The sequence below is a fragment of the Kryptolebias marmoratus genome, linkage group LG15, assembly GCF_001649575.2.
Source record: "Kryptolebias marmoratus isolate JLee-2015 linkage group LG15, ASM164957v2, whole genome shotgun sequence".
In the NCBI taxonomy this organism is placed as follows: domain Eukaryota; kingdom Metazoa; phylum Chordata; class Actinopteri; order Cyprinodontiformes; family Rivulidae; genus Kryptolebias; species Kryptolebias marmoratus.
Genome location: NC_051444.1, coordinates 10,945,830 through 10,972,639, shown reverse-complemented (window position 1 = coordinate 10,972,639; position 26,810 = coordinate 10,945,830). Strand labels below are relative to the sequence as shown.

At 34.6% G+C, this 26,810-nt stretch overlaps 1 protein-coding gene across 1 annotated transcript in view; it reads left to right on the top strand.

Moving 5' to 3' along the window:
• The window catches only part of LOC108237370 (CUB and sushi domain-containing protein 1), a 390,396-nt gene that overhangs the window by 248,159 nt on the left and 115,427 nt on the right, over positions 1–26,810 (top strand). Inside the window, exons 11-20 of the mRNA XM_017418738.3 lie at positions 8,778–8,881; positions 9,162–9,274; positions 14,248–14,430; positions 14,612–14,797; positions 18,696–18,836; positions 22,234–22,355; positions 22,463–22,535; positions 23,806–23,944; positions 24,874–25,061; positions 25,160–25,348. Of these exons, the coding sequence (XP_017274227.1) occupies positions 8,778–8,881; positions 9,162–9,274; positions 14,248–14,430; positions 14,612–14,797; positions 18,696–18,836; positions 22,234–22,355; positions 22,463–22,535; positions 23,806–23,944; positions 24,874–25,061; positions 25,160–25,348 (1,438 nt within the window). The remainder of the gene's footprint in view (positions 1–8,777; positions 8,882–9,161; positions 9,275–14,247; positions 14,431–14,611; positions 14,798–18,695; positions 18,837–22,233; positions 22,356–22,462; positions 22,536–23,805; positions 23,945–24,873; positions 25,062–25,159; positions 25,349–26,810) is intronic.

The following is a 26,810-nucleotide window of genomic DNA, read 5'->3' as shown; positions in this document are numbered from 1 at the left end:
CAGGGCCTTAATACCAGGTACAAATTCACTACACACCTTTGTACAACATTAGAATACCTGAAGAGTACATTCAGAAGACAGTAACCAGGGGATTATAGGGGGTTATTCATTAACTGTAAAATGGTGAACAAATACCCATCAATGTCTATGAAAAAGGAAATGTCTTATTTTGAAGTTTATAGATTTTTGGCTGTTATTTGTTATTTGCACAATAATCAACCATTCCTTCTAGTTTTTTTTTTTTGTTTGTTTCTTTTTTACTGAAGGCTGCTCATGATCATTGATAAACTCACCAAAGTCATGTTTTATTTTTATTTATTTTAAAAATAGTACTACTTTAATTAAAATTCAATTTGAAACTTTATTGTGAAACTTTCTGTAAGGAATTGATTTTAAAAAAGGTTAAAGAAAATTTCTCAACTCAAATCCCTGCAATTAGATAGTTTTCTACTTTAGTTTTTTTTACTATCACAACACAGGTCATAAATCAGAGCTGCCATGGCACTATTGCTCAAAAATCACATTTCTTTCAAAGACTCCTGCAACAGGTCAAGGACAGTTTTACACCTCAGCAAGTGAGATATTTTACCAGAGAGCATCTGTTTGCTTTCTGATCAATGAAAGCAAATATGACCTTGAGCCAGACCTTCATCACACAAACATGGGTCACATCTGGGTACTTTGCGGGTGCTGCCATCGGGCTAGCATCCTTTCATGTCTATTTTTCATATTTACCAACTGTCTTGTTAGATTAATGCAATAAACATGCTGAAAAACATTTTCAAATGAACCTAAGACGTATTGCACTGATTATTATAAATGCTGTGCCCTCAGTTGTGTAATGAAACCACTTCATGATGGTGCAGCTGTAATGACCTTATCTTAAGAGTCAATTAGTCTCTCATAACCAAGTTTTCAAAAAAGGTTACCATTCCTTTCTTTTTTTTCTTTGTCAACATTGTTTCCCCTATTTCAGCAGATTTGTTAACATCTTAATGACGTACACCAACTTTATGTATTTCATTTAGAAATAACCTCATTTTGTTTTACATGTTTACTAAAGCAGATAATGATCACCTTGTTCCTCCAGTTTGTTCAAAGGTAAAAATTAGTTCATGTAACAGCTTCACCAATCTATTTGTTGTTTCTCAGGCTTAGTGTCCTGTTTTATAGTTCAAAGACATGAAGGTCAGGTAGACTGTTAATGAGTGGTTGTATATCTGTATTAGCCCTGTAATTACCTCGACATTTGCCTAAGCTTGGGTTCTACTCTCATTTACAATCATGTTAGGACAGTATTCGGCAAGCAAGCCCTTATATTGGGCCTTTACCCATAGTCAGCAGTAAATTCATGTTTGACTCATTTTAATAAAAGGTCAAAAGGTCATAGGACACACCAACACAACAATTTCCATAACAGGGACAACTTTTAAATTATTTCCTAACCTTCTAGAGAGTTTGTCAATGCATAATTTAATCCACCAAACTGCAGCTTAAACTTCTGTCTAGTGACTTGCATAAGGCTCTAGCCTCTAGGCACATTCCAGCTTACAGGCTCTTTATTGATTATCTGAATTTACTATTATTGGTCTTTCATTACCAGCTCTGTAGTATGTACTCATCGCAAGATGTAGTCTGCAGTAAAGATGCTTTAAAACACTTTTCCGTGCCACTAAAATACTGATAGGAGTCTCAGTAAAATTATCTTAAAAACAGGTCCAGAGTAAAAAATGAAAGATGTTTAAAATGATATGTTGAATTACTTAAGTTTTGTTGGTAACCTTAATTTTTTTAACTTCAGTTACTTTACTAGACATAAAGAATACCCAGCAAGTTATATCTGTAAACATAGTTCGGGTTTTTATACACTTGTTTGTTTTTTGCTGAAAGGCCTAAAGTAAACTGTTAGAGGAAGGCTGCTAACTCATGGCAGCTCAGCAATGACTCATCATAGCTTTTCCATCTCAGTAAGTAAACCTTGAGTACACTGCCTCCAGGGCAGCTGTTCTTTGTCTGTACATCTTCTGGCTATGAGCCTTTTTCAGTGCGCAAGTCAAACTTTTTTCTTTTTTTATTAGTTTGTTTTGACAACAGGATCTATAAGAAATGCATTGAACCTCAAAATAACGGACACTTTGCCTCAAACATTTTGATCTTTATTAAACTTTTTTTGTCTTATCAAGATGGGAATCTTCATTATTTAACCTAAAGTGTAAAGAAACATTTCTATGTATTAGAGAGGCTTGTTAGGGTCATTGTTAGCCTGACTCACTTCATGTGACCAGCGTGGCCCATCAGTGAGTTAGGCTAAAAAGGACCCTAACGAGCCTCTATTGTGAGGAGAGTAAGGGCAATCTGCATGTGAATCCAGTTTAAAAAAACATCCCAGCTTTAAAAGCTCGAACTCCACACTCTTTGCCTTTAAAATTGAGAAAGCTCCTTGAAAGAGAAGCAAAACGTCTTCAACTACAGAATAGAAGTCAAGTTGTTTTTGTTTTTAACCTTTTGTCAGATTTACCATGTCCTGGATGACTGAGAATCTACACCAGCACATTAACCAGATAAATACTAATAATGCTAGTAAGGTCTTCATTTTGTTGACTAGCTTAGAACACATCATCGTCATCCTGTATTTACTTCTCGTACTCCTGGCCCAGACACAGCTGACCAATAAGCAGATTAAATGTTCCTGCATGGTTTTGGTTTGTTTGCAGTTTTATATGTGTGTTAGCAAATTCATCAACTGATTTGGACTAGAGTTAATGAACTACAGGTATGATTGCGCCCTTAGAGATGACAACCTCATTTTTTTTTTTGTTTTGTCACTGCAGAGCCATTTCAACTACTTTGATGAAGATTTTTTTTGCACAGACACCTTTAGATTTTTATCATCACCATTGGTTATCATTGGTTTATCATAACCATTCTGCTGTCATATATTTTGTAAGTAAACTGCTACATTTGGAATCATGCAAAACAATTTCTTGTGTCATACCTTCTTAAGCAGACCACATTAAGCCTCAAGACTTGTAAAGGCAAAATTTGTTTCGCAAGAGATTCTTTAATTCAGAAATTATGGCATGTCAAATTTAGTCTTTAAGATATTAAGATATCTCTCTCAAAAATAATTCTGCTATCAGGATTGTGGCTGCATTTTTGATTGTGTGTTAAAATAGCAATGAAAAGGTTGTTGCTAGTGCCCTCAAGATTGACATGAACCAGAACCCTTGTGTGCTACCCTTTCTAAGGGTCGCCTCAGCTGATGTGGAAGCTGAAATGGCTGACTGAACATAATTCATTAAGTGTGGGCTGTGTTGACATTTTAACTGGGTCCTAATCAAATTTTAATTTCAGTCAAACCAGGGAGCCTTTTTCTCTGAACACTACATTTAAGTATGAATGGCTCCATTGAGAAACATCTCTTTAGGTTTAAGAGCCTGCAGATGTGTCCATAACAAAGGTTATAAATCTAATTACAACCTTTCTTTTGTGATTTGAGATAGAAGCAAACCAGAAACTCGAGTTTGTTTTAAACTTTGGCTGATATTACAGTAGACACAAACATCTGTAACAGATGTATATAAATATTGATGTACAGTATAGTACAATGCAACTATTGTACTATTTTTTAAACTTAACTCCAAGCAGTCAAAATTTCTATTTTAATCAACAGTTTTTTAAGCTTTCTGCACATCTTTTAATGTTTTTTGTACTTGAGCTTCTTTTTCATTCAGCTTCTGTCCAGTACCAAGTAACAAAGGGTCTAAAGATCCAGTTTAAACGATGTTTCTTGCTAAATTGTTTGCTCCATGTTGACACAACACTGGTTTATTTTTTTCAGTTCTTTCGGTTTAGGTGCCTTAACAAAATGGTTAGAAAATGAAAAAGCAAAAAAAAAAACAAAAAACAGCCAAACAGTCAAATTTAAAAAACAAAACAAAAAGTCTTTAAAACACATATAAAATCAGAAGAAATATTTAACAAGACCACTTTAACAGAGTATGTGAAAAGCAGGCTCAGAAGAAGTATAGTATGCAAAGAACTGAGGCATGACTCAAGACTTTTGAACAGTACTGTTTACCTGCTATGCATTTCTGTGTGACCTAAAGTTGCTGCACATCAGTGACTCAGCACTGTTTCAGTCTAAGTTCAAGAAATACATTGTATATGAACCAGCTCACTTAATTAAAGCACATCTTTCTTTGGCACAGCTCTGTTGTGACATTACAATAGTGAGAATGCAGTTTATTTATTTATTTATTTATTTAATCTTTTATATATATAAAGAGTAGGCAACTTGTTAGTGTTCTGCTATACTGTCTGTAATTAATCTTGCAAGAGGGCACAGTGCCGGCAACGTTAAGAAGATTCGGTTGACATAAAATGACCCACAAAAACAGTTCTGGATTGTCTGACTTGAGCACTGAACAATGTTCACTGTGAGTTTAAAATCAGAGTGCAAGAACAGCTTTTATCATTATTCTTTAGCATATTTATTGTACTCTCAGGACATGTTAAACCTCATATCACTACAACTTTACTGGGTGATTGACCACAGGTACTTCACTGTTCAGGCTGCACAGTTCCCGTAGCAATCTTTAAATGGCCTATTGAGCTGCTCTTAGCTGCTGTTCTGCTTGCTAATGACCTCATATGGGGGTGTTTTGCTTATCTTTTTAAAGTGTATCTAATTTGAAACTTTCTTTTTTAATTCCACATCTATGCAGACAAAATGGTAACATGTACAGTTTTTTTAATTTGAGCTGATTCAGTTGATACAAAAAAAGGTTTGAATGATGAAGGCAACAGAAGAGAATACCTGAAGGTTTACCTGTAAATCAGAACGCTTTTTATGTGTATCGTCAACACGTTTAATTTCTTGTTTGCATTTGTTGAGTCTTCTTCAGTACACCCCCTGTACTTGCTTTAGTTTGCTCCTTTAGTTTGTTCTGTATCTTGTTTCAGAAAATAAGAAAATGTAGTTAATGTAATTTGGATTCTCAAGCTGTGCTTAATGCCTTTCTAAATAGGCCTATTTGGATCTGTTGAACAGCACTGAGCTTTTTGCTAATGATCTTGGGGTGATAATGTTTCACTTCTTTTCTTTAGGTCTGCTGTTATGCATTCTTCTTCTACTGTCTTGACACAAACATACACACACAAAGACACTAAATGTATATTTAGTATCCAGACAAACACATAGGGGAAGAAGCCCAGCCGAACACTGTCTCACTTTCAGTAAAACAGCTGTGCTTAAACATTATTCTGCTTCAGTTATTGAGACAAATAGACCTGAGATAACCACCTCCTCACAAATTAACATACTTGGATGTACAGAAAAATCATTTCAGTTTCTGCCCCATTCTCTTCTTTCATCTCTGAGTTTTTTGGTTCTGTACAGTTTTTTAACAACAGCCTTAACCTTGTACTTCACAGTGATGTATTGGGGCCACTCTGAAGGGGGCAGAAGTTTGAGACAGAGGAGCTTTTGTTCATTCGTTTTGAGATTAAAGTCAAAATATCAAGATTACAGATGGATATTGAGAACAGTCATAATACTGTTTCCAGAATAAAGCTGACAATTTGAAAATAAATGAACAAATAATACAAAAAAAAAGCCCCAAAATAATGCTTCAAGTTTTATTCCAAGATAGCATACCCCATTTTGCTCCCAAACCTTGCTGAACTTGATCTAGATTTATTATTTCTGAGTGGAGGTTATCAGGGCATGTTTACTGCGTAGACCACAAAAAAGAAAAGAAAAAAAAAAACACAAGGCGATTTATTTGAACAAGTCCAAAGTGCTGTCTTCATTACTCCCACAGCAGCATCAAAACGACAGCAGAACTCACAGAACTTCGTTCAGTCCTACACAATAAGATTGACAAAATGCTGCCAAATCATCTGATGCTTTTTAAAATAGCTTACATTATTTATTTATTTTTCTCTAGTATAACTCATACTGCAAACTAAACCACTTGGAATTTTATAAAGTCATTTACAGGTTGTTTACAGCTCAAGACTTGAGTTATGCCTTGCTAAAACATAACACAATTGTATGTCTTTGTTCTATGGTTTGAGTTTGAATTCCCCTTTGATTCCAAAAATAACAACTTTATTTTTTGCAATTTTGACATAAATAAAGAATTACTTTTGATTTTAATCTTGCCACTCTGACTTTATTTATGAAACTGAGAAACAAAACAAAATCTTTCTCCTCAACATTTTTTTTTCCCTAATACGTTCAATACTTTTTTTAGAGGATAAAGGTCTGTAGGTAGAATGATTAAAGGACAACAATAACTTCTTTAATGAGTATGTCTCCGTCTTTGAGTGTACAGGAAGGCAAAGTTCCTGTGTACCCTCAGGTGGAGAGGCAAAACACATCAACAACTCATCATGGTTTATTAATGCTTCCTGTCATTTGTTGTTAGCCAGTAGTTAATACCTCACCATGTTGCTTTGCATGTTTTTCCCAATAGTTGTTGCAATTTTGAAGAGACTACAAATTACTTGAGGCAGCAGCATTCAAAGCACACTGAGTCAACAGAATGATTTTCCTCTCACTTTGGACTGTTTTAGGTGTTGTTTGTGCATTGAAAGACGCACTGGGACCCAAATGCTGATTTAAACAGTCATATATGCCTTCATTGCCATTCCTGTTATAGTGACACTTAATCCCTCAGACTGTTTCCTATCCTTAAACATCATCTGAACATTTGCAAGCCATTTTTGTTTTGACAAAGCACTGCCAAAGGCTTAGCTGTGCATGGCTGAGTCTGGCTTGTTGAAATGCTTTTTACACTTTCTATCACCTGCGGTAAGTTTTTTTTTTTTTTTTTGTTGTTACTGTAGTGTGATTTGCTGTTTGATGGTTTCTCATCCACAGCATTACATGGTCATGGTTCAGTTTAGGTACCTGCTGCAATATGCTAGGGCCTTACTTTTTGTGACCAGCAAATCTTTTTTTTTTTTTTTTTTTTGTGCTTAGAGGATTCTTAACTACAGCAAGGATATGCTGCCAGGGATATGATCTACATCTAATAAATAATGGACAAGCAGCAAATAATGGAATGTCAGTATTGCGGCAATTTAGAGCACAAAGCAGATTGATGAACTAATGCTGTATGCATGCCACTACAGCCACAAAGGTGGCTGCAAGTCAGGCATCCAACACTCATTTTCTCTGTGTTCAGCAGCAGAGAGGTGTGATTGCAGGGTGTAGTATGATAAAATTCCAGAAATGACTCGTTTAACTATGAATGAAAATAAAAGAATGCTGCCAAAGAAAAATTTAGGAATGTGTTATGAATGTTGGATTATTTTGTAATACCAACATGTGCCAGTCATCTATTGTCAGACATTTGTTGCAACTTTAAGTTAGTGACAGATAATAATCACTGGAGAGAGTACCAGCAGTCTGCTCCTCAAACTGGTTGTCTCTAGTTTTACTTTTTAGAGAACAGTGGTTCCTGTCACATTATGCTTTTGTTGGTGCTGAAAAACAGATGGTTTTTTTTCTGTGCGTATTAACATTTTTTAAATTTGAATAAACATGATAGCAGCTCATATGATGAATGATTTATTTCATATTGTGGCATATTTGGAATCTCCCTCTGAGTCCAAGAGTGTGATCTGAGAATCTGTTTAATCAGAATCCAACATTTTCAACTTTTTTGTTTGTTTTATATTTCAGTACTGAATCAAAGCAGGGGGTGGGAAGACTCATAAATATTGTTGTCAACAGTTAACATTGCATAGATTTGCAATGCCGTTCACGTCATCTGAGAGATGTAAAGTTGTGGCTAATTGTAGACATTTTATGGCCAGTTTTGGAAGCATGGCTGATGAAGAACACCTCAGTTGAAAACTTCCTCAAAGTATCCCACAGTACCAATTGAATCTTCACGGATTGAGCAGTTTTCAAGTTGCTACAGCTTGAATGGATGCGTAAACCCATAAGTTACTGGTGCAACCTATTTGTAAGTTTAAAGAACAGTAGATTCACATTTACATGTTTAAAATCGCACAAAAATGGCCAGACGTTTAGTCATAGTATAGAACCTAGCAAAAAATAAAGCTTTGTCTCACCTGATGTTTCAAATGTGTTGATTTTTTTTAAACCCAGCAAAAAAAGACTCTGACTAAACAACCTCATGTTTAACTTGTTTCATTATGTTTATCCATAACACTTGATAATAGAAGGTGGCGCTGTAAACATCAGGCACTGTTCTTTGTCAGCACTGAGTTACATAGAAATAGCATGAACTTTTCTCTGTTTGGCTTTAATTGGAGGTTGAACTGAAGTTGCAGTTATCTCACTGTAGGATCTTTAGACCAGACCTGTTTGTGACCATTTCATGTAACTACAATCTACATTGCATTAGAATGTTTTTTAAAAAAAATAAAGTGATATAAGGTTGTTCAATGGGTGGATGTTTTAAAATTAAATAAATAAGACATTTTGAGCCACCAAACAGAACCTACATATAGCCTATGCTAATCACATAAACCATTCAAGGTACATTAGTCGAAGTTCCGTTTAATATTTGTGAAGCCCTCATTTAATTCATTCCATTTTCTCCTGTGATATAATCATTAGAACTTTATATTGCTTAAAATTGTTAGGATGGAAAATTATGAGCTCATGACTACAGGAATAAATTACTCAGCAATTTTCTGTCTTTTTGCTTTTCTCTGCTTTATGGCTTTTCCTGTCTTGATATTTCTAACTGTTTCCATATCTGGTTCCCTGTTTTGTTTCACTTTTACTTCAGGTTATAAAGCTGTCATTTGAAGAATTTGATTTGGAGAGAGGATACGACACGCTGACTGTCGGAGATGGCGGGAAAATAGGAGACACTCGGAGGGTGCTTTATGTGTAAGCACCAGTTAATTTTTTCTGGCCTATAATTGCCATTCAGCAGCAAAGAACAAGCTAAAGGTGGCAATCATAAAGAAAACTGGAGGCACAGAGGCAGTATTTTGCAGGTGTATATTGCATGTATTGGATTGTGCCGGTTCCTTTACACTGAATAGAAAAAGTTCAAGAAAATATGGTCCAAACTCAAAGCCTTCTGTGTATTTATAAAGCAATAAAAGGATTATGGCACAGCTGTACAGGTAATGCTTGTTAACACTGTGTTTTGCATTTTTTGTAGACTTACAGGCACCAGCGTCCCTGATCTCATTGTGAGTTTGTCCAATCAGATGTGGCTACACCTGCAGTCAGATGACACCATCGGTTCTGCAGGATTCAAGGCGATTTATGAAGGTACAAACACATGTTCAATCGTTTCAAGAATTTAAATAACACTCTTTAATTTTCTATGTATCTTACAATCTTACTCTATACTGGCAGTGCAAAAGTGGAAAATTAATTACATGAAACACCATGAGCATTACAGAATTGTGTATATTTCTACACAAACATAAATAAAACAGCTTTCCTGGCTTGAGCTTCTTAAAGTTAGATGATTTTTGCTGGTTTGGTGCAATTGTTTAGTCATAGACTCTTAAATTTGGGTTTAACTAGCTCATTTTAAGAAATTTAAAGTGTTGTTTTTTTTTTCTTCCATAAATCCTCCAAAGACCCAAACTCTAGCATGGTATGCATTTTTAACTTAACTTAGTTATTTGGGCTGATTGGGGCATGATGAGTGTAAAAACAAAGATTTATTTTTTTATCGTTTATAATGCAATCTATGAGAAAAATTATGTCCACATATGTGGACGCAGGGTCCTAGGAGGTTAAAATGACTTCTGTCTAGTCTTACTTGTAAGCTTAAGGTCACTGCCATCTGTTCAAGTGCTAAATCTGTTTTAATCAGATTTTGTTCTGTCTCTCGTGAAAACCTGTTTACAGACTGAAATTGATTTTGTGCATATTTTGTCCCATATGATACTGTTTGTAGAAATGTTTATCATTCCTTCACATCTGGCCCATTTCTGAGTTGTATGTAACAACAAATATTTCACAGCATGATGCTACTATGTTGCCATCACTGTACTTGTTGTGGTGATAAGAGGTTTCATGGTTGCAAGGCAGACTGTGCTTTCCTTGATGCCCAAAATGTCCAGTTTTAGTCTCATCTAAAGAGGGTAGTTTTCTTTTTCACATGCTATTTAAGTTTCCCAGACATCTTTTAGCAAATGCCACTGTTTCATAAAGGCACACTTTGTAGAATGTAAGGCAGTAAGTGGTCCTGTGGATAGGTACTCCAGTCTTTGCTGTGGATCTGTACACCTTTTTCAGGGTTACCTTTGGTTATATTATTCCCTTAGACTGAATCCTTCCTCTTCTTTCCCATGAGTTATGAAAGCCTTTCACTTTCTGCTGTAGTTGTATGTTTTTTTCCATTTTCTGAAATTCGGTTTAATGATGATCTCCAGGCTATTTTGAGTTTTTTAAAAAAATATATACTATATTCTAATCCTAATACGTCTTCCTTGTCCTTGACCTGAGTGTCTTGTTCTTCATTGTTCTTTTAGCTTAATGATGCCTCCTAATTAGTAGTGTTTTAGACTTGGAGGGGTTTACAACACGTGTATACTGAGAAAATGTAACACTCAGGTTACAGATGGGATAATTTAAATGATCTAATTATTTGACTGCTAAAGAAAACAGACAATACCAGGTTGTAATTTAGGCCTTTAAACTATTTAAAAAAAAATGTTTTACATTTTAAAAAATAGATATTTAAAAAAAATTGTAATTAAAATTTTGTTTAAGATATTTTGCATTGGTTTATCATTCAAAAAATGTACAAAAAAATAGGGTTATCATTTAAATTCCAAGTTTTGAGCAATACTTGCACTTAAACACTTTCTGTTGACTGGTTTTGTAAGTCAGCTTGGAGGAGTTTAAGGCCATTCTCCTCAACAGGACACTGCTAGTTCTGTAATGTTGGAGGGTTTCCTCTTAGCTTGAGGTCTTTCCATTACATTTCTATCAGATTAAGGTCAGAACTTTGATTTGGTCATTTCATAATATTAGCTTCATTCTTCTTTCAGTATTTCTTTTTTAAGGGATTAAGTGTTTAGGTTTTTTTGTCTTGCAGCAAGACCCACATTCTTTCTGAATTCAGTTCACAGATTGATGTCTTTTTTTTTCATTCTTCAATTTATACAAGTATAATGAAAAATTAATTTCTCATTCAATGATAAGTAAACCTTTCTGGCCCAGATGCAACAAACAAGATCAAACGGTGCTACATCACCATTTCCCACATATTGAATCATTCCAATTTTTTATGTTCTTTGACATTTGCTTCAACCATGTTTCATGTTTAGCTGTTTTTTACTTCTTTTTTTTAATTATTTTGTTGGCCCTTCTCTCTTATTGTTGTTTTTTGTTTCAAATCACTTAGGCTTGGTGTCCTCCTCTGCCTGGTTTTTGGTTTGTTTAGCTCACAGATTCCTTTGTTTATCAGCAGCTTTAGTTTTATTTGTAACATATTTGTTATTTCATACATCTATATGGCTCCTGGCTGCCTTTTTTTCTGCATTTTGGATCTCCTTCACAATGTGAAATGACAAACAGAGAATGAGAACAGCAGAGGGAGATGGAAAAGAATGATGTTGCTAACAGTGTGGTCCATGATCCATTACGGCTCAACTTGATAAAAAATGGTGTACAGTAAGCGAGTGTTTGTGTAACTTTGATGTGAAATGTTTAACTTTATTGTTTCATCAGCTTAAAATTTGTCAGGATGGCCTTTTTTATTTCCTCACTAAAAAAAAGTGATGTTTTCATTTTTCTTTTTTTTTGGCTGAGCTAGAACAATTTGTTTCTAATCTATTGATAGAGTAGAAAAGATAGAGTAAGTCAAAAATGCACGCACACACACACACACACACACACACACACACACACACACACACACATATATATATATATATATATATATATATATATATATATAGAGAGAGAGGCACACACAGACAGGCAGACAGACAGAAAGCTGGTGAATAATTTGTGCATTTGTGCCTAACTAACTGGTTGAACATCAACAATAAAGTTGAAAGCTAACTTCATTTTCACAGTTATAGTTTAGCTAAGGTTGAAAAACAGTGGTATACCCGATATTAGAAAAGTCAAAAACATAACAAAGTAAAGAATACATTTTACGTGTATATAAGAGAAACAAAAAAGGCAACAACATATAAACAATACTTAATGATCTTCAGAAGATGTTTTCCCAGAACAAGCCAACAACTGCCTGTGGGATGATTTGTGTGTCCTTGTGTGGAAATGTGTGATGCTGTCAGATGCAATAATGTCACAACGTGCTGCGCTTTGATCAGTCTTACCCCCTGAGTTCTTTTTTTCAGCCCCAGTGTGGGACTGTGTTTTAATTGGCATCATGTTTGCACTTTTTTTTTTAACTCCACCTCAGCACATATGAATTATTAAGAAATAATGACAGTATCGATATCATAAACAAACATAGAGGGTGATGATCATTAAAGCTTTTGCTAAAATGCTGCCACTAATTCTTTTTAGTCTCGTATCGATTTGCTTTGAAAATGTAATAATGTATCAAACAGCTCAACAGAACACAAAAATTAAGATCAAGAATGTTAAGGTTTTTTTGATATTATCAACTATATCAGTATGAGACATGAGTCACAAAAGAACATGATTACATGTCTGTCATGTCTTTGATTTCATTTTTTTACTTATAATTTATGGTAAATTATTTGTAGGACTTTTTGGGAGGAAAACAGTGAACAATTAAATATAAATATATATTTACCTGCAATATTGCATTGATTTCTCCTGAATTAGCTTTGTAAACGTGCAAAAAGAAAGACCAAAAACAACAAAAACATGACAGATCAGAAAAAGAAAAAAAACAAAATGAAACAAAAAAAAGAGTAAGAGAGGCAGTTTTCAGTATAGTGACAGACTTTACCAGGGGCTCAAGATCACTGATATCCATCCTGACACTCATCATCTGTGTGACAGCAAGCTATGGGCCACAAACACATCTGAGGTCTCTTTATATTCTATTCTTGTGGAAGTTCTTACATCCCAACTGATAAAAAAAGTAAAAGTGGAGAAGACATTTGCACGCACACACACACATACATTAATAACCTTTCTTGATATCTGTTTGTCTAAAGCAGATCCAGGGGCTTAGTGTAGCACATGTTTCACAATGAAAAAAGTTTGATCGAATGTCATTTTTCAAAATGGGAGACAGAGGGGGGAAAAGCAATGGATAAAAGTGCACTCCTGTTAGGAGAAGAGAGGATTAAAAGCTTGTTACAAATGAAGGGGATATGATTGCCAACAAGGTCAAAAATACTGTTAGTTTGACGCACACGCTAATATAATTCAAAAAGCAGAAGCAAAGGACGGCAAGAATCTCAAAATACGTACAGAAATAGGAGGAGAAGTCATATCTAATACAGTATATAGCACAAACATCAGTATTCCTCTCATCAAATGCTTCCTCCTCTTCAAGAGTATCCTTGGATTAGTGTGTGTGTGTGTGTGTGTGTGTGTGTGTGTGTGTGTGTGCGCTTCCACTTATTGTTTTGTCTTTCACAATTAAAACTGAATTGCACTACAATTATCCTGATGGCAATTAACTGTAAGGAGGGAAGCAATTAAATAAATTTCTCACAGATTGTACATCCCTACACAGCTGAATATGAGACAGACATGTTCATGTCTTTTTTTGTTCTGTTAAATAAATTTCAATATTCCCAGTTCTGACTAAAGTGTTTGCACTAACACAATAGTCTGTTTAAATCTTTCAAATTCATTACAGCAGCCGTGAAAAAGAAACATTCACAGCATCCCTAACACTAACGATTCTGTCTGTAAAAAAATGCTGTTAAATGTCAGATCTAGACAAACTCCTTCAGTGACTATTTGTCCTCTCTTTCTTACTGTTTATTCATTGTCACATGCTGTTTTTATTTTGTTTTTTAATTATGTAAAGCACCTTGAAATGCCTTGCTGCTGAAATGTGCTATACAAATAAAATTTGATTGATTTGATTATTGTTCTAAAGTTTTTCACAAAAGTTTCTTTTGAATTTAAAGGACTAACTTAAGCGACTGAGTTTCCATAATTTTATTTCCAGCTTCATAACTATCAAAATCATGCTTGTTGTTTCATTTATCCACATTTTTACAAAGAGAAGCAGGTGACCCTTTATCTGCATGCCACCATGTCACATCCTGACATGAATTATCACAGCATGCAGACATGACTGTGTCTTTCTGTTACAGAAATCGACAGGGGAGGCTGCGGCGATCCCGGGGTGCCAGCGTTTGGCCGCCGTAGCGGCGATCGCTTTCAACACGGTGACGTGTTGACCTTCTTTTGCCAGTCAGCTTTTGAACTTGTGGGAGAAAAAACCATTACGTGCCAGCACAACAACCAGTGGTCAGGAAACAAACCCAGTTGTGTCTGTGAGTACACACACTTTTATATGTTTGTGAAAACTGTTTTTCTATTTGCTTTTGAAATTTAAATGTCATGTTATTGTTTCAATTTTTATTTTATTTTCATCTTTTGCCACCTGATTGCATTTCCTGCCTAGCTACCTGTAAATGTTGTCATTCTTTTGTTGTTATTTCTTCTTTTTTGTAGTTTCTTGTTTTTTCAACTTCACGGCTCCATCAGGGACTGTTTTGTCCCCAAACTACCCGGAGGAGTATGGTAACAACCTGAACTGTGTGTGGTTGATTATCTCGGAACCAGGAAGCCGCATACATCTCTTCTTCTCTGACTTTGACCTTGAGCCACAGTTTGATTGGCTGGTGGTCAAAGATGAAGGTAAGGACATCCTAATAACGGCTTTTATTTGATTCTTGCTGTATTATTTATTTTTTTGTAATTATAAATTAAAGCTTCACGATCGGGTTAGATGTTTTATTGGTGAAATATCAGTTGCCTTTTAAGAAAATTTTAGTTAAGGAATTACTGGTCGATATACTGGATAATTTTGTTTTATCTTTCATCTTTTTCATCTGTTTTGATTCCATGTAAAAAAACAAAAAACTGTATTTCTGTTCCATTTTTTCATTAATATTGATTTGAACAGATTCACAGTGTGAAGGTCCCCAGTTCGCCTCCTGCCTGGGGCCTTTCTCTGTGGAGTTTGCATGTTATCCCGGTGCATGTGAGGGTTTTCTTTTAGTACTCCGGTTTCCTCCCACAGGCCAAATACATGCTTGTTAGGTTAATTGGTAACTCTAAATCCTCACTAGGTGAGAGTAACAGCGTGAATGGTTGTTTGTCTTTATGTGTCCTTGTGATGGACTTGCGACTCGTCCAGGGTGTCCCCCGCCTATCGCACAGCGACTGCTGGAGATAGACACCAGCTCCCCCGCAACCCTGCATGGAAAAAAGGGGGAAGTAAACAGATGAAAGAAGCAAAACCCAGAATACATTTAATGATTGAATATTAAAGAATAGTATGACTTAAGTGAATTTCTTGGATAATGACCCGATGCCACATTTAATAAATTGCAATGACTTATTCTACAAACACCCATTAGATGGTGTCTAATTAGTGTTTTAACTCAGCTTTTTGGAATAACACTGAATAAATTTAGGCATTCATTTGAAATTAAACACAGCACCACAGACAGATAGACAAGATAACTTGGTTAAATAAACTCAGCATTATCACAGTACTTATTATACAGTCTTGATTTCAGGGTGAAAACATTAATTACGTGAATTATTTGATAAAGTATTGATAAGCTATTGATTGCTGTTTGTTTACCACTGATAACATGCACTCAGGACTTATTTGCAATTTTAAATTTTCTGTCCTTGGGAATAATTTTCAAATATGACTCTGCATTACACTGCTGCTGCCCCATGCAGCTGCTCACAGTCTGTGCTTATACTTGAATCAAATGCCAATTTTTATCCACCCAGGGTTTCACATGACATTGGCAATCATAACTTTATCTTATTCTGCACTTTCGAACATTTTTTTATAAACAACTTTCAAATAAAAGTTTCCTATCCCATTACTGGAAAAATGCACAGCTCTTTTCAGCTTGTCATTAGCAGGTTTAAAACCAGTCTACAAAACTAATTACCATCAGGGATCTGTTTTTAAATGATGTACTGTACAAATTGGCAGCCTAGACAAAAAGATGTGGTATTATGTTTTTTTTAACAAGCGAAGACACAATAACAGACTGCTTCAAAAGGCTTCTCTGGATTTTTCCTTTTAGATAAAACAACACAAAATCCTATCCTCCTTTCATCTGATGTCACACTGATTTCCTCTTCATGTCCCTGACAATCAGTGCAATAACGATTGAGTAAAGAGCCTTTTGGTTTACTGGAGAACAAAGAGATGTGCACTTTAGATTTCAGAAAACGTATGGCTTAATTAAGTTTAAGTGCCTCATTTTTGGTAAGAAACAAGAAGTTATATAATCCTCAACTATTACAAATTCTATAACATTTAATTCTTTTATGCAAATGTCTACATGCCTGATTTGATAAGGATGGTCACTCAATATATATTGAATTAACTAACAATGTTATATTGTTGGTTTTATTTTTATTTCTTACATCTTCTCTGAAACTGTGATTAAAAACATCAACAGGTTTATTAGAGTATCATGTCTTGATTGTAGAACATGATCAATAACACTAATTTTAAGCAGAAAAAAAGTAGAAACATGAATACAATTTCTACAACTTTAACCTTATAAGCAAATTTTATCTTTTAAGAATGTTATTTTTTTTTTAGTTCTAAACCAAAAAGAACACACTAAAACAACCTTGCATGTGTTTACAGACTGATCCTTTTTATAAAAAGGGTTTGCTCTATGAATTTGCAGGTAAAAACCTAAGTAGTAATCTGGAATTATTGTTGTTTGCTCATACATTGTTATCTAAAACAAAAACCCCTGGAAGTTTTATTTTGATTAAGACAGAAGAAATTAAAACCAGTCACAAATCTTTAGTTTCAAAATTCTTTTACAACTCTGCCATCAGGAACGGTGCTGTATAGGCTGCATTTCTTGACTCTCTCGACTGCAAGTCAGCTTTCAAAGATACCACCCTGCTTTAAACTTCATGATGAAAACATTTATAATAGTGTTTTAAATTATAAAAAAAAATGATGAAGCCTAAATTTGAGTTCTTCATCAATTATTTGCATCTTAAAAATGTTTTATAAATTTTAATAGGAATTAACTTAGTCAATTAAAAAAATACAGTAAAGTTGAAAATCTTTTTTTTTCTTCCTTTTTAACAGTGGCAAAGTCAAATTAAAAAGAAGCCTAAAATGGGTGTAATGAAGTGAGTTAAAAGTAACCCTTAAATTGACTTAAGTGAAGACAGTAAAATGCAGTTTTATTGATCACTAATCATGTGACAGACAGGTCAGGCCCTCCTACCTTGAGAGGTAATGCATGATAAGGGCTACAGCTGCTATTGCAACACCACTCTAATAGTCTTCGTGTAGACTAACAAAAGCAGCAAGCAATATAATGTTTGTGACTGTGAAGTGAAGTTCTCTGCATTAATAACTTTTCAGTCACATTTAATCACGATGAGAAGTTGGTTTCTGTAAGCACTCACTGTCTGTCTCTTGTGTGCATTCATCATGGTGCTGCTCATGGTTTATCTACCTGGTACAAGGTGAATTAGTGGCAGTAGCAATTGATCTCATCACCATCAATCATCTTCTACTTGTTTTAGTGCCGTGTGAGCATTTGTATTTGTAAATGAAAGCTCTTTCGTCATGCTTTATGTACACTCCACATCTGAACTGATTTGGGCTTGCTGGGTTCTGCTCTGTGCATATTGTTGCTGTTTTATTGCGATCCCCTCTGAATCTGTTGGATTATCGGGGAGCATCCTCAAGAGCAGAGTGCATTCTGCCAAACAAAACTGTATCACAATTTGTCTGAGTAAATGGTTTGATGCTGTGACACAAATGTGTCATAAAGAACTGAGGTGATGCATGGTTACAGCTGTGCAAACTGGTGGGGAGTTTTAGGGTCATTCATCTGGTACACAGTGAGTTCTTTAATGGCTGTAGAGTGATGCCTTGAAGTCATTGCAATCACATACCCCCAAGGGGATGATGGTGCATTGAACAATATAATGCTTCTTCCCGTGGTGATAGAATTGTCCAGGAAGGCATAGTTCAGAACACATTCAGGTGTAATAGCATTATTAGCTTGGACAATGTAACCTGGTATAACTATCTCCGAGTTTCACTTAAGTGCGACATTTGTGGAAAGAATACTTTGTAGCATCCCCCCAGTAATAAGGGGTCTGTGCTCCTGTGCACATGCCGTAATTACACTTCATCTGATGTTTTGTTTCAAATATATCTTAGAGTAAGAAAGTATTACCAGGCAGAATAAAACTATAACTTTACACATAATATCAACTATGTTTTTTAGTTGTTATAATTTTTAAAAAGAAAATTAATTAACTTTTTAACCATTTTTTTACATCTCCACATCAAATTGACTTTCATTTTATTATTGTCGTTGTTGTTTTTGGTATGATAAATGACAACCTTGTGCATTAAGTTTTGGCTCCTCTTTTACTTCCTAAAAGGAGAACATCAAAATACTTGACAAACTTTGTTGTGTAGGGTAATAAAGGTTTCTTACTTTACACCAGCAGGCCTTAGCTTAAACTATCTGTCTAACATTCTGCTCTAAACTGTGTTTCATTTTAGGGCTGTCTGAACCAACGACATTTGGGACGTTCTCAGGAAAAGATGTCCCATCACAGATTGCCTCCAATGGACACATTATGAGACTGGAGTTTCAGTCTGATCATTCTAATACTGGGAAAGGTTTCAATATCAGCTATACGAGTATGTATATCTATTAGCTTACCTTTGTGTGTCTGTGCACAAGTACAAATATTAATGTGTATTTTTAAACAGAACGAGATATTTTTTTTCATTATTGACCATCATAATAAAATCTAATGTGAGTTTAAGGACTGTTTTCTGCATTTAGTATAATGTGTTTGCGTAGTAGGTGATCCTCAATAATATCCTGACTTTACTGTTAAAAAATGCTTTGTCAGGAGTGACTCTATGGGGACCAAAAGTTGTTGCATGAGGCTCTTTTAATGGCCAGTGGTAATTTTCTAGCAGCATAGAATATAATTTCTGAAGTCCCACAATCTTCTTTAGTTTAATTATCATTAAGGGAGAGATTGTTGTCCCCACACCAGTTCACTAACTATCCCACCTCTGCTCTTTAAGAGTATTTATTCTTACTACTGATGAGTCCCACTGCCATCGTACAATCAGTAAACTGTGCATCACCTATGAAGGATTATTATTTATTATTTATCTAAAATGATACAATTATGATTGTGCCACAATCTCAGATGACTATTTAAATAGTTTGAAATGTCCCTCAGTTTGCTTCAAAACCATATTCTAAACTAGTTTTGCAGCATTTCTTTACACTGCAATGGTACTTCATCTGTTTGAACTTCACATTCTTGCAGCAAATGAACAGTGATTAAATTGTCTAGGAAAATTCCGCCATGACCAGTTGAAGAAACCAATGTCCAATGCTTTGTGTTTTTATAATAACATTTAAAGCATGCAAAATATGACTTTATATATAAAATTATGATTTAACCTTGTATTGAAATTGTGGCAAAAAAGTAGAAATTAGGACTTGGAAAAAAAAATATTTTTTTTCTCATATCATCTACTTCTTATCATTAATAAAAGGTATTAAAAGCAGTAAGGTATAGTTTTGCCTCCTTTTTAGGCTGGTAGTATTAGGATAAATTAAACCCTCCGATCTGCTGTAGGGATTCTGGTGCTGAAGTCTGAGAGCGAGCATATTTTTACGTGTTTAAATAGACATATTAATCACAGAATAATCAAAGAATAATTGGCTCTGAAAAATTATATTTACTTTGCTTCCTAAATCTTAATGATAGAATATAATATTAGTTAGATGACTAACTGCTGACATTACCTTGCCATCATTTTGATTAGCTTTGCTCAGCTCATCATGTGTTTGCGTGTCTTACTCAAGCTTTACCTAGTTAAGCCTGTCTGACTGAGTCAGTGTTTAAACCTGGCCACTGCAGCCTGTGTATTTACCTGCAATAAGCTGAGCTAGTTCTGCATGACTGATTTTGATTCATTTTCTGTGATTACTATGCGGCTTTGCACCATTTCACACACTGCCTCCCAAATGACCTTGTCTCTGGCTCTTCCTTTAGTGGTGACGTTTGACAAATGAAAGAACTGAATGTTCTTTGTGCCTCAGCATATTTGATAAAAAAAGAAGTTCTAACTGAACCCTAATGCATTTTTTGTCACTTTTCTTAAAAAATAATCCTAACAAAAATGAGGGGCACCATTATTTTTACAAATGCAAAGACAGCTTTAATGCTCCCCTGCAAAAAAAAAAAAAGTTAGCTAATGATTTTTGTTAGTTGTAGAACCTGTAGAACCCATTCATATACAAAGAAACATATTCATGTGTTTTTTAAAAACATGCTGTTTAAATATCTTTTTTTTTTCTTTTGAGATAATTAATCTTTTCTTGCAGGAAGTTCATGTCAAGATGGAGGCAAAAATACAAATAAAAAACAATCATATAAAAGTCCCAATATAATAAAAAAAAGACATCAATGAAAATAAAATATACATATAGATACAAATTGAATAAAATAAAGCATGGTTTAAAACATGACATATATGAGGAATAAAACTATATGGGACCAATTTTTTCCACTACTGGGTAAACCTAAGAGAACTAAGGCTATTAACATTTTACTGTGTGTATAAATATCAACAGATGTTGCTTTGGGTACATTTATATCTATTTGAATTGATGGTTCTGGTTAAATATGACCTTGATACGCAAAGCTGTTTGAAACAGTTCATTTTGCAGCCAAATATGAGTCACAGTATACAAAAACTTTTCTAAACTGTCTTCATGTTAAAGCTAAATTCTTACTTTGTAGTATGTGCATGTCATCTGAAAAAAAATGTTTAAATGGCAACTAAGGTTGATCCTAGATTTAATACATTTTTTAAATTAAAGTAACATTGCTACTTCCAAAAGAATATATATATATATATATATATATATATATATATATATATATATATATATATATATATATATATATATATATATATATATATATAATATTGTTGAGTGTTTATTGGCTGTAATATGTCTTATTTCTCACAAGTAATTGTTCACAAATACAGCTTTCAGCATCTTTTTTTTTAAGTTTGGTCAATTGACTAGTTATAATAATCTATTTTAAGGCTGTTGATCTGTGAGCATGTAATCGTTTTTGCAAAGTTATTATTTTGGTCTAAAATATAAAGATGTCACATTCAGCAGTTTGCTGTCATATTGAGATTATCTTTTTAGTTCTGTTTCCATGTGTTTGACCCTATTATGTCATCTTTTTTTTTTCTTTTCTCTTTGAGCCATTTCACTGATTTCCCTTTTTTATTCAGATTCACCCGTGTTCACCTTTATGTTCGTAAAAAAGCTTGTCTCGTTCTAACTTTTCCTAAAAATGTTCAAATATTTCCAGGAACTTTATGTCAGTTTAGATAATCTTTTACTTTTGTTTTTTTCTTTCATTTTTCCCTTTTTTTTGCCCTCAGGAGTTAAATATATAATTTAATTTGTTGCATGCTGTCATTTGTAAACTGTTTTAATTCATATGTGTCATGTGTTTGTATGCATCAGCAGTATATAAAACATGTAGTTTTGTACACTTGCATGCTGTCTCTTTCCTCTCTCCCTCTCTTTTTCTTCCCTATTCTTGTATTTTTTTCCCTCTCTTTTCTCATTTCCTCTCCATCAGTAGCTAATCAACCTGAGACATGTCAAATCACTGGGTATGTGCTCAGGGTAGGATCAGGTTAATCTCTGAAATGAGGATAATATAAGCCAAACATGATAGGGTAGAAACCACGTAAAAATAATTTCATTCCCATATTTCCATATCAGTGGAGATGTCACATTCACTGACAGTGATGGAGCAATGATTTCATTTTTTTTTCTCTTTCAGAAAAACTAATTTGCACTCATTGAAATGAATTTAAAACCAGGGAACTTTTGTTGAAATTCAATACGTTATGTACTTTAAACCAGTTTATATACTATAGCTACAGTGTGTCAGCTGTTTGTGTCATTTTCTCTCAGATCAGAATATTGACTCCTGGTTCAATAAACTTGTCTTGTTTTGTCCTTCCTCAGCATTTGGACAGAATGAATGCCATGACCCAGGTGTTCCTGTCAATGGTCAAAGGTATGGTGACCAGTTTCAACTTGGAAGCTCAGTGGCTTTTCGCTGCGATCAAGGATTTATCAGGACACAGGTGAGAATTAAATGTCTTACACGTTCAAATGTATTTTCTCCATATTTGTTTACGCAGAACTCAAATTATTATTCTTGAAATAATATATTGTTGTTGTTGGTTTTCAGGGGTCAGATCAAATCACTTGTATCATTCAGGATGGAAACGTAGTTTGGTCTGCAGCTGTGCCTCGATGTGAAGGTGAAAAAACAATTAACAATCATTAAAAATGCTCTACTTGCAAAACTATATGAAGACAAAGCATTTGGGCTTTTGCTCTTACTGTCCAACTGATGTGCTTTTGGAAACTTTAGCTAAAAATACAACTTTTTTTTTTTTTTTATTTCCTTTTAGTTTATTAGCTTTTCCAGACCTATTCTGAATGTGTGCACACGTTTTTTTCCCCCTCAGTAGTAATATTAAATGATAGTTTTCTGCAAATAGGCTAATAATGAAACAAAATCTGAAAGCACAGTTATTTGAACAGTTTTTGAAAGCGACTGGCATCCACTGGCTTGTGTGGTATTTTCATATTCTTCCCCTGCTTGCATCTTGATTGTATCACTTAAATGACATTATCAAATGTTGCCTGTCGTTAATAAATTGGATGCTGGAGACATTCAAATTGGAGAAGTTCGTCACCTTATCAAGTATGAAGTATGGGGAGAAAAATGATCCTTCCTATTGGATGGGGAAAGATAATTAGGTTTTATTTATAGAATAATTTTATTGTGGCTCTTGTCTCAATGTACTGCTGCTTAGAAATTCAGAGGGTGTAAAGAAGTTACAGGCCTACTGAAAGTCTGGATTTACAAGAGCAATCACAACTGGCAAGAATACACTACTTGAGATGAGAAGAAGTGATAAAATTTGTGTACAGTAATTCAGAAAAAAAAAAAAAACAGATCATAAAAGTGAGGTCTCTTTTCTCCTGATATGGCTTTAGTGTATGTGACAGAAAGATTAAAAAATAAAAAAAATAGAGAAGGCAAACCTAAAATTTAACTCAACTTCTTTCTTTCTTTTTTTTAATGAGTCATAAATGAGGTGTTCTGATTTATAAATTAGTGTCAGCGCATGTAAATTTTACTGCTCGCGGTTTTATGAGTTTGCACAGATCTCGGGTTATGTTTTTTGGCATCATTTGACACATAAATATACTTGATTTCCCCTATAAATTAACATAATATAATTGCGTAAGGCTTTTTCAAACAGGCGGAGCTCAGATTTGTTTACTGTAGCACAAGATTGGCTCAGTATAATTTCTGATGGTGAATGTTTTTTTTTTTGTGTGAGCCGAAGAAATTCAGAGCGGATTAGAGTGCTAAAATAAATTGAGCAGATGATGAATCTGCAAAGTTAATGGAATGCAAGCCTCGTGCTCATGCCGTGTTGCAGCGACAAGACAAAAATGATTAATTTTATTATTGGTTGTGGTTGTTTGCATATGTTTGTCTTCGTCTCCCTGCAGCTCCCTGTGGAGGCCATCTCACAGCTTCTACTGGTGTTGTTCTATCTCCTGGTTGGCCTTCATTTTATAAGGATTCTCTGAGCTGCCAGTGGGTCATCGAGGCACATACGGATCATGCTGTAAAAATTCACTTTGACAAGTAAGTTATTTCATTTTACATTCATAGAAAACTTAGTTGTCGTACTTGTTTGCCCAAAAGTTTAGCGTGATTTGTACAATTTCACTTTCAATGGTTTATGATGTTTATTTGGTATGCCTAAGAAGTACATAACTGAGTTATTTAATCTTTAAGGTAGGTAGTCTTCAGACGTAACATAAGAGATATAAATGAAGTCAGTGAATTACTGCAGTGTATGATTAATGTTTGCTTCTTACATATCTTCTTTTTTTCTGGAAACAAGCCACAGAAAAATTGCTCCAGCCTGAAACCACTGTAGCTGAAATTTGTCTTTTTGGGGCGTGATGTAAAAGCCAAGTTATCTTCATCATCTTGGAGGCATTTCATTTGTAAAGGAATTGCACTGCATGCACTTGTCTGATGCAAAGGCTAATTCATTTTTCATTTAGCCAGTCAGATATTGTTCTTCAGATGGTTCAGTGGTTTCAATGTCTTGATTTTCTTTACCACTGTGGAGTTGATTGCTTATATGAGAAGCCTCTTTTTGTAAATCATTTTACATTTGATAGCTAAATTGATAACCAGCAAAGTTATGAGTCCTACAAGTCTATTTTAATTCTCAAGCACAACAGTAGGAAATTTTTCATCAACAAGTCAATTACTGATATTGTTGTGGAGTCAATAAATAAACTGATGACGGGAACAATAAGTTTGTTTGAACAATACACTTGTGAGTTTATTTAAATGTTTTTTTTTTATTTACATTTACAGATTAAATATGAATCAGTAAATTCTTTGATTTAAGTTAGCTAAATGTGCTGGAAGTCATCCCTCTGTCTCTACTCAGTATCTGATCTTCTGCGTTAGTTACATTTTCCTTCCTACATGATATTGTTCAGTGGGTATGCCAAGTTAATGAGCATTTTTCCTTATTTTCTTTGTGTTGTCAGGTTCCAGACAGAGGTCAACTATGATACACTGGAGATCAGGGATGGGCCCTCAGCCTCCTCCCCATTGATTGGCGAATACCATGGCACTCAGGCACCTCATTTCCTGATTTCCACATCCAACTTCCTGTTCTTGTTGTTCACCACAGACAACAGTCGTTCTGCAGCAGGCTTCAGCATCAGATATGAAAGTAGGACTGATTTACTGACTGATAAAAATGTTTTCCACAATCATTTATACCCTTGCCCCCTTGACTCTGTTCTGTTTGTGCTTGTGTGCGATTTTCAGGTGTGAAAATGGAGTCGGACTCTTGTCTCGATCCTGGTATCCCAGTAAATGGTCGTCGCCATGGCGGAAGCTTTTCCATTGGCTCTCATGCCTCATTTACATGTGACTCTGGATATACACTTAGTGATCAAGAGCCAATTGTTTGTGAGACGAATCATCAGTGGAATCACGCTCTTCCGAGTTGTGATGGTTAGATTCTTTTTTTTTTCATCTCAGCCCACCACACTCACTTTGCTGAAAAACATGTCATGAATAGATTTATAATCTCTTAACACAGCACACTGTTGAAAATGTGGTAATCAAGAAAAGGTAAAGTCAGAAATGTTGTAAGACCCTTTTAAGCAAAACAAAACAAAACAGCAGGTCAAGGTGGTCATCTTGTTTTTCAAAGCATGAAGTATTTTTGTTCACAGTGACTCTTCTTATTTAAAAAAAATAAAATACATGAGAGGTTTATTTGCACTTGCAATACTTGAGCTTCCTTAATCTTATGTTTGGCAGATTAAATAATTTAGGTATGACTTTTTGAACAAACTCTGTGCCTTTTGATACTTAAATCTCAAAGGATAATGTTTTTAACTTCCTACTGGTAATTCTAAAGCTAATGCTTATCACAACCTATTGTTCTGGCTTTTTAGTGTTTTGTTTTTTAATCTAATCTGTTTATTCAGACTATTTGAGTTACATATTTCACAAGTCAATATAGCCTTTTTGAAATGTCAAAATGCAAAAAATATTTCACAGTGATTAAATATTAAGTTCTGTTTTTCTCAAATGCACCTACTAATTGTTCAGGAGCTCCTTGCCCATGCAGTGAGGAGTGTGGAAGTTAGCATTCAGCAGACTGTCAAGCATGTAAACATACATGACCTATGACCTTTGCATTTCTGTAAAAGCTTGAGTCAGCAGTGAACATAAAGTTTTCCTGTAGAGCACCTTCACGAAGCCCCATATAGATGTGAAGAGTTTGTACAAATTCTGCAAATGTCTACATGCTGTAAAAATTTGGAGATATATAAACATAATGAAACCTTAAAACAATCTAAAAACGCTTCTTTAATATTTTAATTTTCTTTAACAAAATCTAATTGAAATAAATATAAGAAAACTGCCCACAAATTGTTCCAGCTCAGTTGCTTGTGGTGATAGTTATTTATAGTAAAACTGACAAGGAGTGACGAATACCTCAGCATCGTCACGGTCACATTCCTCTCTGACTCAGCTTCGCCATAGTCACCTTTTGACCTGAAACTGTTTTTGTGTAAATTAGGAAACAAAAAGACAAGTCATAGTTAGTAATAAATAGTTCACTGTATGTTTTAATACATTAAACACGTTTCAATGCAAAGCAAAATTCATCATCAAGGTCAACATAATCAATTTTTAGCACACTTCATGAATAAAACTGCCAGACATCTAAGTCATACACGATCAATTGTCAGTTATACATTTTGACCGACACACCTGCTGCTTGGGAGTTTCATGGTCAAATTCCACTCTGTACTAACTCTCCAGGATAGTTCCAAACTTAAAAACTTCCTCAGTTTAAATTCTGAAATCAAAGGAAGGAATCAAAAGAAAGAAAAAAAAATCTGGCTTAGAGGACATCAGAAGAAGAAGTTGGTGAAGGTTGTCCTATGACATTAATAAC